The sequence below is a fragment of the Panulirus ornatus genome, chromosome 55 (genome assembly GCF_036320965.1).
Source record: "Panulirus ornatus isolate Po-2019 chromosome 55, ASM3632096v1, whole genome shotgun sequence".
NCBI classification, from domain to species: Eukaryota; Metazoa; Arthropoda; class Malacostraca; order Decapoda; family Palinuridae; genus Panulirus; species Panulirus ornatus.
In genome coordinates this window covers 28808533-28821768 of record NC_092278.1, presented here as the reverse complement: position 1 = coordinate 28821768, position 13236 = coordinate 28808533, and the positions used below count along the sequence as shown (strand labels likewise).

At 38.7% G+C, this 13236-nt stretch overlaps 1 protein-coding gene across 4 annotated transcripts in view; it reads right to left on the bottom strand.

The window, feature by feature from the left end:
- Positions 1-345: 345 nt before the first annotated feature.
- LOC139765627 (uncharacterized) overlaps positions 346-13236 on the bottom strand; it is a 463254-nt gene continuing 450363 nt past the window's right edge. For all 4 annotated transcript variants that reach the window (XM_071693307.1, XM_071693309.1, XM_071693308.1 and 1 more), the window contains one exon: positions 346-2302. In XM_071693307.1, coding sequence (XP_071549408.1) covers positions 1517-2302 — 786 coding nt within the window. In that variant the 3' untranslated portion in view covers positions 346-1516. The remainder of the gene's footprint in view (positions 2303-13236) is intronic.

The window sequence follows — 13236 nt, the reverse complement described above, 5'->3', positions numbered from 1 at the left end:
ATCTTGTCTGTCATGTTGATATTAACTGCTCTGAATGCAGATACAATATAACCATTCATGGGCTAACAAAAGAGTTACAGAAAATGCCACATATTTGTAATGAATACTAAAAAAGCACAAACAAAGGATTGTGATACATGTAGTTCTGCCACTAATAATTATGAAGCAAGAGCGCTCTTCAAGTTCTTCAAAACCTTCTGGTTTAGTGTGCACAGCATTACATTTTCCTATGCAACTATGTCATCATACATTATTTACACTATTACTAAACAAATGTACGTTGCAAAGTGCTCAAGAGTCTAATAGTCAGCTACTATTGGCACTACATCACAAACATTACTCGAGTTGTATGGTTAAAATTTCTCGAGGTTAAGGGTTCCCACCTGTACATATTACCATACATATAAGTCATAAATATGTCTTGTTAGACAAGATGCTTTTTATCTCAGAGAAAATGAAAAACTTACATGAGAAAATAAAAAAAAAAAAATTACACATTTCACACAGGCTTTACATACATGAGAAGGTATCCTCCCTAACAGGAATGATCAGCTGGTCAGTTTCTGCTCACTAATATTAATAACACTTAGTAAGCCTTGCCTGGTGCCTTAGCTTACCTTCAAATACAGAAGACACATCTGCAATGTTTGATACTTCAAATTTAATATCTCATAAGTACATCTCAAAAGTGGAGAGAAATTTTAACCTCACAACCCCTGTTAAATGAAAAACACCCATAATAACTTTTATGAATTACTCATAAATGCTGAATGGGAGTCCTAAAACAGCATGTATAGGCTTCTTTAATTGGAGCTAAAAGATATACCTCAAAATATTTCCTAAAAGTCAATAGAATTATACTTGTAATATAAATGTGCATTTCCAGTGCTAAATTATCATGTACCTCTGCCTTAAGACTATCACTAAAAAAATTATCACATTTATGAAAAATTAATTCTACACTACTGCTGAGAAATTTTCCAAGCTTAAATTATGAAATGTGAACTTGATGGGCACCCTTTCCCTCTCAAAAACACTTTTGCCTATATTATATACATGAAAACTCTTTTTACATAAAACTTACAGGTGAGGTTTGCTCTACGTCAAGAAAATTGAAGAAAATATGTTGTTCACGTCCTGAAAAGAAATAGTGTAGTGGAAGAAGAGCAAAGAAATTAAAACTTTTTAAAGTTGCAGAAAGAGAAATTTCACCAGAAGATAAAGTTGCAGAAGAGAATTTGGTAGAAGATTAAATTGCATAAGAAAATATGGTGTTGAAAGAAGAGGTACAGAGTGACTGAACGTAACCATGGAAAAGGACAGAATACGGGTAAGGGAAGAAGGCTTAGAAGTTATAGAGTCTTATAACAGGTAAGGTTAAGACTTGTTCAAATGAACCCAAAACTAAGTGAAACAAAGGAAACTGGAGCTCTAGGAGAAAAGTGGCTGTTGATATATGAGGCACAGGAAGGCTATCACAGTCAGTTACCAAGGGCATTACTGATAGCTTTGCCCCTTATCGCTTGCTTTTCCCCTTCCCAGTTAGTTTCTTCCAGAATCCTACTTTTCTCTCTTCTTTAGATGTATCCTTTTTATCTATTAAATCCTCCTTGCTTGCGGCCTTTGAAGGAGGGTCACGTGAGGGGGACTCATTGCCAGAGTCGTTGTCTTTCATTGCATCTTGGGATTCTTTGTTTTTGTTCTTATTATTGTTCATGAAATCTCTATAACTTAGGATTCCTTTACGATCTTTCTTGTCTTTCTCCTTTGTTGGTTCATCTTTAAGCATGTCAAGGAAATTATGTTCAGATTTGGATAGACGACTCTTAGAGAAGGTAAGATTGCGGATGTCAATGTTGTTTTTCTTCTCTGGTGCCATGCGGCTGGGATCTTGTTGGAATTCTCCAGGATCTTCAACAAAAGCCTGTTGGAGGTCACGCATCATCTTCTTTCGAATTGTCTTCTTCATGGAGAGATGACGTTCAATGTGGCGCATGTCTTTTTCATACTCGCCCTTGCGACTGGCTCGTTCAGATGATTGTTCAAGTTCATTCTTTTCCTTCCCTTTGTTTTCTTTTTCTTCATTCTCTTTACCCTGGTTTTCCTTTCCTTGTGAATCCTTTCCTTGATTCTTCTTCTTCTTCTTCCTTCTGGAGGCACTACCACTACCTGGATCATCATCATTTAAGTAGTCAAAATATTTGGAAATATTTGTTTCATCATCACTTGATCCAACAGATACGGCAGAGTCACTGCCAGGATTCTTCTGTATCAGGTCTGCATTTTTCATTTGAACTGCAACCTGAAATTATAAAATGACAAGATCATCTTTAAGCATACTTGCAAAATCTTGCACAAGAAGAAAAATGAGGACATGTAAGTTGTATCATCTCCTAAACAGGGCTGATATTTTGGGATTTTTATTTTGATTAAAAAATGGTGTACTGAATTAAACAGACAATATCTTGGAAAGACTTTATGTTACCCTTGACCTTTCTAAAGACTTTTGCAACCTAACACTGATATTCCCAGTATCTAGGAAATGACTCCTTTTTAGTGGAAAGTTCTTTAACAAGGGTATACTCCCAGTGATACTGCCTTGCCAAAGGTGATTTTTCACTCAACATGTAACCTTGAGCAGGCTCAGTTTGGTAACACCCTTCTACACTATATATTTATATAAGGGGATGGGGGAGAAAGAATACTTCCCACACATTCCCTGCGTGTCATAGAAGGCGACTAAAGGTGATGGGAGTGGGTGGCTAGAAACCCTCCCCTCCTTGTATCTTAACTTTCTAAAAGGGGAAACAGAAGGAGTCATGCGGGGAGTGCTCATCCTCCTCGAAGCCTCCGATTAGGGTGTCTAGATATGTATGGATGTAACCAAGATAAGAAAAAAGGAGAGATAAGTAGTATGTTTGAGGAAAGGAACCTGGATATTTTGGCTCTGAGTGAAAAGAAGCTCAAGGGTAAAGGGGAAGAGGGACTTGGGAATGTCTTGGGAGTAAAGTCAGGGGTTGGTGAGAGGACCAGAGCAAAAGGAGTAGAACTACTCCTGAAGCAGGAGTTGTGGGAGTATGTGACAGAGTGTAAGAAAGTAAACTCTAGATTTGGTAAAACTGAAAGTGGAAGGAGAGAGGGGTCATTATTGGTGCCTATACACCTGGTCACGAGAAGAGAAATCATGAGGCAAGTGTTTTGGGAGCAGCTGAGAAAGTGTGTTAGCAGCTTTGATGCACAAGAATGAGTTATAGTGATGGGTGATTTGAATGCAAAGGTGAGTAATGTGGCAATTGAGGGTATAATTGGTGTGCATGGGGTGTTCAGTGTTGTAAATGGAAATGGTGAAGAGCTTGTAGATTCATGAGCTGAAAAAGAACTGGTGATTGGGAATACCTGGTTTAAAAAGAGATATATACATAAGTGTATGTATGTAAGTAGGAGAGAAGGCCAGAAAGCCTTATTGGATTATGTGTTAATTGAAAGGCACGTGAAAGAGAGACTTTAGGATGTTAATGTGTTGAGAGGGGCAACTGAGGGGATGTCTGATCATTATATTGTGGAGGCGAAGGTGAAGATATGTAGAGGTTTTCAGAAAAGAAGAGAGTATGTTAGGTTGAAGAGAGTGATGAGAGTAAGTGAGCTTGGAAAGGAGACTTTTGTGAGGAAGTACCAGGAGAGACTGAGTGCAGAATGGAAAAAGGTGAGAGCAAATGACATAAGGGGAGTGGTGGAGGAATGGGATGTATTTAGGGAAGCAGTGATGGCTTGCACAAAAGATGCCTGTGGCATGAGGAAGGTGGGAGGTGGGCAGATTAGAAAGGGTGGTGAGTGGTGGGATGAAGTAAGATTGTTAGTGAAAGAGAAGAGAGAGGCATTTGGATGATTTTTGCAGGGAAATAGTGCAAATGACTGGGAGATGTATAAAAGAATGAGGCAGGAGATCAAGAGAAAGGTGCAAGAGGTGAAAAAGAGGGCAAATGAGAGTTGGGGTGAGAGAATATCATTAAATTTTAGGGAGAATAAAAAGATGTTTTGGAAGGAGGTAAATAAAGTGCGTAAGACAAGAGAACAAATGGGAACATTGGTGAAGGGGGCAAAAGGGGAGGTGATAACAAGTAGTGGTGAAGTGAGAGGGAGATGCAGTGAGTATTTTGAAGGTTTGTTGAATGTGTTTGATAATAGAGTGGCAGATGTAGGGTGTTTTGGTCGAGGTGGTGTGAAAAGTGAGAGGGTCATGGAGAATGATTTGGTAAACAGAGAAGAGGTAGTGAAAGCTTTGTGGAAGATGAAAGCTGGCAAGGCAGTGGGTTTGGATGGTATTTTTGTGGAATTTATTAAAAAGTGGGGTGACTGTATTGTTACTGGTTGGTGAGGATATTCAATGTATGTATGGTTCATGGTGAAGTGCCTGAGGATTGGCGAAATGCATGCATAGTGCCATTGTACAAAGGCAAAGGGGATAAAGGTGAGTGTTCAAATTACTGAGGTATAAGTTTGTTGAGTATTCCTGGGAAATTATATGGGAGGGTATTGATTGAGAGGGTCAAAGCATGAACAGAGGATCAGTTTGGGGAAGAGCAGTGTGGTTTCAAAAGTGGTTGAGGATGTGTGGATCAGGTGTTTGTTCTGAAGAATGTATATAAGAAATATTTAGAAAACCAAATAGATTTGTATGTAGCATTTATGTATCTGGAGAAGGCATTTGATAGAGATGCTTTGTGGAAGGTATTAAGAGTATATGGTGTGGGAGATAAGCTGCTGGAATCAGTGAAAAGTTTTTATCGAAGATGTAAGGCATGTGTACGGGTAGGAAGAATGGAAAGTGATTGGTTCTCAGTGAATGTTGGTTTGCGGCAGATTAAATTAAAAAACCATGGAGACATCACACATCCCTACCGCAAACCAACATTCAATGGGAACCAATCACTTTCATCTCTTCCTACTCGGACACATGCCTTACATCCTCGATAAAAACTTTTCACTGCTTCTAGCAACTTGCCTCCCACACCATATACTCTTAATACCTTCCACAGAGCATCTCTATCAACTCTTATCATATGCCCTCTGCAGATACATAACCTAACCTAACCTAACCTAACCTAACCTAACCTAACCTAACCTAACCTACATACAAATCCATTTGTTTTCCAAAGTATTTCACACATACATTCTTCAAAGCAAACACCTGATCCACACATCCTCTACCACTTCTGAAACCACACTGCTGTTCCCCAATTTGATGCTCTCTCTGTACATGCCTTCACCCTCTCAATCAATACCCTCCCATACAGTTTCCCAGGAATACTCAACAAACGTATACCTCTGTAATTTGAACACTCACCTTTATCCTCTTTCCCTTTGTACAATTGCACTATGCATGCATTCTGCTAATGCTTATGCACTTCACCATGAGCCATACCAACATTGAATATCCTCACCAACCAGCCAACAACACAGTCACCCCCTTTTATGATAAATTCCATTGTTATACCATCCAAAGCTGCCACCTTGCCGGCTTTCATGTACTGCAAAGCTTTCACCACCTGTTCTCTGTTTACCAAACCATTCTCCCTGACCCTGTCACTCCGCACGCCACCTCGACCAAAACAGGGAGAATAAAAAGGTGTTTTGGAAGGAGGTAAATAAAGTGCATGAGACAAGAGAACAAATGGAAACATCGGTGAAGGGGGCTAATGGGGAAGTAATTACAAGTAGTGGTGATGTGAGAAGGAGATGGAGTAAGTATTTTGAAGATGGCTCCAGTATTTTGAAGTATTTTGAAGATTACTCCAGTCAGTACAGTGATCATAGTGTTTAACATGATTAAACAAGGCATTTGATTCTTGTCCCATTCTTACACTATATTTATGTTGCTTAAGTCTAACAGAAAGATCCTTACCAGTCTACCCAACATCAAACTTATCACAATTTCCACATGGCACTTATAGATGCACCCAGGAGAAGTTTCTGGTGAATTCCTGATTAAGATATTCTTTATAGTATCATTGTTGCTAAAGGCAACATTTACATTGAAGGATTGAAGCAACATGGAAAGTAAAGTAAAATTATTCTTAAAAGGGAGAACTAAAAGACTCTTGGGCAGAGTATACAGAGGGCACCTGGGGAAACCACAGAAATGTCTGTGGGGCCTGGTTGTGGATAGGGGTCTGTGGTTTCATTGTATTACAAATGGATGTGGGTGAATGAGGCTTTATTTCGTCCATTGCTAACATGTGAAAAGGTGAATGATTATGAAAAAATATATATCTATCTTCTTTTGTGTGGACTTATCAAAACACATAAACAAAATTTTCCTGCAAGACCTATAGCGAGTTCAGTAAGCTCCATCACATATTTATTGTCAAAATGGTTAGTTTCTTTATCAAGCCCTTTCGTGGGTAAGATATCAAATTCTATAATCATGAACAATGTAGATTTAGTCAACAAGCTTAACAATATCAATGTTAATTTTGATTTCAAACTAGTTAGCTTTGATGTTTCCTCGCTTTTTGCAAAAGTTCCAGTTGATGACATTTTAGAATATTTGTTTGATGTCCTGGATGATATTCATTTACCTGTTTCTAAGTCTGTTTTCACTGAATTGATAAAATTGTGTATGAAAGACTGTATTCCAATTCAATGGAGATTATTATGCTCAAAAATTTGGTATGGCAATGGGTAACCCTCTTTCACCTGTACCAAGTAATCTTTATATGGATGAAACAAAATTACTAAAGGATATTTTACCTTCTCATGCAATTTGGTTTAGATATGTAGATGATGTTCTTTGTGTTTGGCCAACAAATGAAAATTTACAAATATTTCTCCCATTAACAATTTAGTACCTTCCATCAAATATAATGTAGAAAATGAAAATAATGGTATGTTACCATTTATAGATTGCATGATCCATGGGCAGGGAAACAAGTTTAAGTTTAGCATATACAGAAAACCTACCAATGTATGCTCATATATCCATTATTACTGATCTCAACATGACAGAGTTAAATTATCATCATTTCAATCTATGTTCCTTAGGGAGTATATTGATGATGAGTTTGGGAAGATATATTCTATTAGATCTAAGTTAAAGTGCCCTTGATCTTTCATTGATAAATCCCTTAAGTTAGCAAAGAAATCATTTTATATAGTTGAGTCCAAACCTCCCATTGATACCAAGAAACTTTTAGTTCTCCCTTTTAATAATTTTACTTTACTTCCCATGTTGCTTAAATCCTTTAATGTAAATGTTGTCTTCAGCAACAATAACACTATAAAGAATATCTTAATCAGGAATTCACCAGAAAATTCTCCTGGGTGCATCTATATAGTGCCATGTGGAAATTGTGATAAGTTTTATGTTGGGTAGACTGGTAGGGATCTTTCTGTTAGACTTAAGCAACATAAACATAGTATAAGAACAGGACAATAATCAAATGCCTTGTTTAATCATGTTAAAAACTATGTATGTTTTGACTGGAGTAATGCCATCTCAGTTATTAACTCTAACTCTATTACCATGAGAAATATCATTGAATCTTCGATCATTAAATAAACAAAGAATTATAATCTTAATATTAATGATGGTCTATACAAATTAGCTAACTTTATTGTTGATAAAATTTGTAAAATGATATGTTTATGAATGCTCCTTGTCTGTCTTGGACAATCGCATGTTTGCCAAATGGCATCCTAGCTTCGTCTGTTCATTGTATATCAACTGACTTTTACATTTCTCACCTTGTGTCTCTCCCAGAACTTTTTTAAAGGGAAGTAAATGTTTATAGTTGTGTTACTGGAGTGATAGTTTTCATACATGGTGCTCTGACAAGAAAATAGTGAAATTGGAAAAGAATGTAGCTTAGACATTGAAGCTTATTCTTTCATTGAAATGTGAACAAAGGGAGCATTTTTTTCAAAGTGATAGAGATGGAAAGCAAAAAGGTGTTTTTCATGAATGTACTGGAAAAGTTGAGGTCCAGATAAACTTTTGGTTTGTCAAGGCTTTATTATGGCGGATGACCAACTACCTACCCTCATGTATCCAAGATATGGTTGTACTTTGTGTAATGAAGACAATTGAGAAACATCATAAGCCAATATTCCAGTTTCATGATAAGAGAAGTGGACCAGGCAGTATGATACAGTGGTTAAATTGATGAAAACTACTATTGACGTTGTGTAAATAAATTATACATTTCCCTTTTCCATAGCCAGAGGTTGAACCATTATGTGACATTCATTTTTTCATTTTATTTCAAGCTAGAAGTTTCAGTTTTCTAAATTATTTCTTACATTTTTCATATGTATATATATATATGTATATATATTTATATATATATATATATATATATATATATATATATATATATATATATATATATATATATATATATATATGTGTGTGTGTGTATGTGTGTGTGTGTGTGTGTGTGTGTGTGTGTATATGTATATATATATATATATATATATATATATATATATATATATATATATATATATATATATATATATATATATCTTTCTTTCTTTCTTTTAAACTATTCGCCATTTCCCGCGTTAGCGAGGTAGCGTTAGGAACAGAGGACTGGGCCTTTTTTGGAATATCCTCACCTGGCCCCCTCTGTTCCTTCTTTTGGAAAATTAAAAAAAAAAAACGAGAGGGGAGGATTTCCAGCCCCTCGCTCCCTCCCCTTTTAGTCGCCTTCTACGACATGCAGGGAATACGTGGGAAGTATTCTTAATCCCTTATCCCCAGGGATAATATATATATATATATATATATATATATATATATATATATATATATATATATATATATATATATATATTATCCCTGGGGATAGGGATGAAAGAATACTTCCCACGCATTCCTCACGTGTCGTAGAAGGCGACTAGAGAGGACGGGAGCGGGGGGCCAGAAATCCTCCCCCCTTGTATTTTAACTTTCTAAAAATGGGAAACAGAAGGAGTCATGCGGGGAGTGCTCATCCTCCTCGTAGACTCAGATTGGGGTGTCTAAATGTGTGTGGATGTAACCAAGATGTGAAAAAAGGAGAGATAGGTAGTATGTTTGAGGAAAGGAACCTGGGTGTTTTGGCTTTGAGTGAAACGAAGCTCAAGGGTAAAGGGGAAGAGTGGTTTGGGAATGTCTTGGGAGTAAAGTCAGGGGTTAGTGAGAGGACAAGAGCAAGGGAAGGAGTAGCAGTACTCCTGAAACAGGAGTTGTGTGAGTAGAATGTAAGAAAGTAAATTCTCGATTAATATGTGTAAAACTGAAAGTTGACGGAGAGAGATGGGTGATTATTGGTGCATATGCACCTGGGCATAAGAAGAAAGATCATGAGAGGCAAGTATTTTGGGAGCAGCTGAATGAGTGTGTTAGTGGTTTTGATGCACGAGACCGGGTTATAGTGATGGGTGATTTGAATGCAAAGGTGAGTAATGTGGCAGTTGAGGGAATAATTGGTATACATGGGATGTTCAGTGTTGTAAATGGAAATGGTGAAGAGCTTGTAGATTCATGTGCTGAAAAAGGACTGGTGATTGGGAATACCTGGTTTAAAAAGCGAGATATACATAAGTATACGTATGTAAGTAGGAGAGATGGCCAGAGAGCGTTATTGGATTACGTGTTAATTGACAGGCGGGCGAAAGAGAGACTTTTGGATGTTAATGTGCTGAGAGGTGCAACTGGAGGGATGTCTGATCATTATCTTGTGGAGGCTAAGGTGAAGATTTGTATGGGTTTTCAGAAAAGAAGAGTTAATGTTGGGGTGAAGAGGGTGGTGAGAGTGAGTGAGCTTGGGAAGGAGACTTGTGTGAGGAAGTACCAGGAGAGACTGAGTACAGAATGGAAAAAGGTGAGAACAATGGAAGTAAGGGGAGTGGGGGAGGGATGGGATGTATTTAGGGAATCAGTGATGGAGTGCGCAAAGGATGCTTGTGGCATGAGAAGCGTGGGAGGTGGGTTGATTAGAAAGGGTAGTGAGTGGTGGGATGAAGAAGTAAGATTATTAGTGAAAGAGAAGAGAGAGGCATTTGGACGATTTTTGCAGGGAAATAATGCAATTGAGTGGGAGATGTATAAGAGAAAGAGACAGGAGGTCAAGAGAAAGGTGCAAGAGGTGAAAAAGAGGGTAAATGAGAGTTGGGGTGAGAGAGTATCATTAAATTTTAGGGAGAATAAAAAGATGTTCTGGAAGGAGGTAAATAAAGTGCTTAAGACAAGGGAGCAAATGGGAACTTCAGTGAAGGGCGCTAATGGGGAGGTGATAACAAGTAGAGGTGATGTGAGAAGGAGATGCAGTGAGTATTTTGAAGGTTTGTTGAATGTGTTTGATGATAGAGTGGCAGATATAGGGTGTTTTGGTCGAGGTGGTGTGCAAAGTGAGAGGGTTAGGGAAAATGATTTGGTAAACAGAGAAGAGGTAGTAAAAGCTTTGCGGAAGATGAAAGCCGGCAAGGCAGCAGGTTTGGATGGTATTGCAGTGGAATCTATTAAAAAAGGGGGTGACTGTATTGTTGACTGGTTGTATGTATGACTCATGGTGAGGTGCCTGAGGATTGGTGGAATGCTTGCATAGTGCCATTGTACAAAGGCAAAGGGGATAAGAGTGAGTGCTCAAATTACAGAGGTATAAGTTTGTTGAGTATTCCTGGTAAATTATATGGGAGGTTATTGACTGAGAGGGTAAAGGCGTGTACAGAGCATCAGATTGGGGAAGAGCAGTGTGGTTTCAGAAGTGGTAGAGGATGTGTGGATCAGGTGTTTGCTTTGAAGAATGTATGTGAGAAATACTTAGAAAAGCAAATGGATTTGTATGTAGCATTTATGGATCTGGAGAAGGCATATGACAGAGTTGATAGAGATGCTCTGTGGAAGGTATTAAGAATATATGGTGTGGGAGGCAAGTTGTTAGAAGCAGTGAAAAGTTTTTATTGAGGATGTAAGGCATGTCTACGTGTAGGACGAGAGGAAAGTGATTGGTTCTCAGTGAATGTAGGTTTGCGGCAGGGGTGTGTGATGTCTCCATGGTTGTTTAAGTTGTTTATGGATGGGGTTGTTAGGGAGGTGAATGCAAGAGTTTTGAAAAGAGGGGCAAGGATGAAGTCTGTTGTGGATGAGAGAGCTTGGGAAGTGAGTCAGTTGTTGTTCGCTGATGATACAGCGCTGGTGGCTGATTCATGTGAGAAACTGCAGAAGCTGGTGACTGAGTTTGGTAAAGTGTGTGAAAGAAGAAAGTTAAGAGTAAATGTGAATAAGAGCAAGGTTATTAGGTACAGTAGGGTTGAGGGTCAAGTCAATTGGGAGGTAAGTTTGAATGGAGAAAAACTTGAGGAAGTAAAGTGTTTTAGATATCTGGGAGTGGATCTGGCAGCGGATGGAACCATGGAAGCGGAAGTGAATCATAGGGTGGGGGAGGGGGCAAAAATCCTGGGAGCCTTGAAGAATGTGTGGAAGTCGAGAACATTATCTCGGAAAGCAAAAATGGGTATGTTTGAAGGAATAGTGCTTCCAACGATGTTATACGGTTGCGAGGCGTGGGCTATGGATAGAGTTGTGCGCAGGAGGGTGGATGTGCTGGAAATGAGATGTTTGAGGACAATGTGTGGTGTGAGGTGGTTTGATCGAGTAAGTAATGTAAGGGTAAGAGAGATGTGTGGAAATAAAAAGAGCGTGGTTGAGAGAGCAGAAGAGGGTGTTTTGAAATGGTTTGGGGACATGGAGAGAATGAGTGAGGAAAGATTGACCAAGAGGATATATGTGTCGGAGGTGGAGGGAACGAGGAGAAGTGGGAGACCAAATTGGAGGTGGAAAGATGGAGTGAAAAAGATTTTGAGTGATCAGGGCCTGAACATGCAGGAGGGTGAAAGGCGGGCAAGGAATAGAGTGAATTGGATCGATGTGGTATACCGGGGTTGACATGCTGTCAGTGGATTGTATCAGGGCATGTGAAGCGTCTGGGGTAAACCATGGAAAGTTGTGTGGGGTTTGGATGTGGAAAGGGAGCTGTGGTTTCGGGCATTATTGCGTGACAGCTAGAGACTGAGTGTGAATGAATGGGGCCTTTGCTGTCTTTTCCTAGCGTTACCTCGCACACATGTGGGTTGAGGGGGATGGTATTCCATGTGTGGCGAGGTGGCGATGGGAATGAATAAAGGCAGACAGTGTGAATTGTGTGCATGGGCATATATGTATGTGTCTGTGTGTGTATATATATGTGTACATTGAGATGTATAGGTATGTATATTTGCGCGTGTGGATGTGTATATATGTACATGTGTATGGGGGTGGGTTGGGCCATTTCTTTCGTCTGTTTCCTTGTGCTACCTCGCAAACGCAGGAGACAGCGACAAAAGCAAAATAAATATATGAAAATATATATATATATATATATATATATATATATATATATATATATATATATATATCCATTTGCTTTTCTAGATATTTCTCATACAATTTTCAAAGCAATCACCTGATCCACACATCCTCTACCACTTCTGAAACCACACTGCTCTTCCCCAGTCTGATGCTCTGTACATGCCTTCACCCTATCAATCAATACCCTCCCATATAATTTCTCAGGAATACTCAACGAACTTATACCTCTGTAATTTGAGCACTCACTCTTATCCCCTTTGCCTTTGTACAACGGCAGTATGCAAGCATTCTACCAGTCTTCAGGCACCTCACCATGAGTAATACATACATCAAATAACCTTATCAACCAGTCAACAATACAGTCACCCCATGTTTTAGTAAATTCCATTGCAACACCATCCAAACCCGCTGCCTTGCTGGCTTTCATCTTTCACAAAGCTTTTACTACCTCTTCTCTGTTTACCAAATCATTCTCCCTAACTCTCTCACTTTGCACACCACCTCGACCAAAACAACCTATATCTGCCACTCTATCATCAAACACATTCAACAAACCTTCAAAATACTCACTCCATCTCCTCACATCATCACTACTTGTTATCACCTCCCCATTAGCCCCCTTCACTGATGTTCCCATTTGTTCCCTTATCTGACGCACCTTATTTACCTCCTTCCAAAACATCTTTTTATTCTCCCTAAAATTTAATGATATTCTCTCACCCCAAATCTCATTTGCCCTCTTTTTCACTTCTTGCACCTTTCTCTTGACCTCCTGCCTCTTTCTTTTATACATCTCCCAGTCATTTGCATTATTTCCCTGCAAAAATCGTCCAAATGCCTCTCTC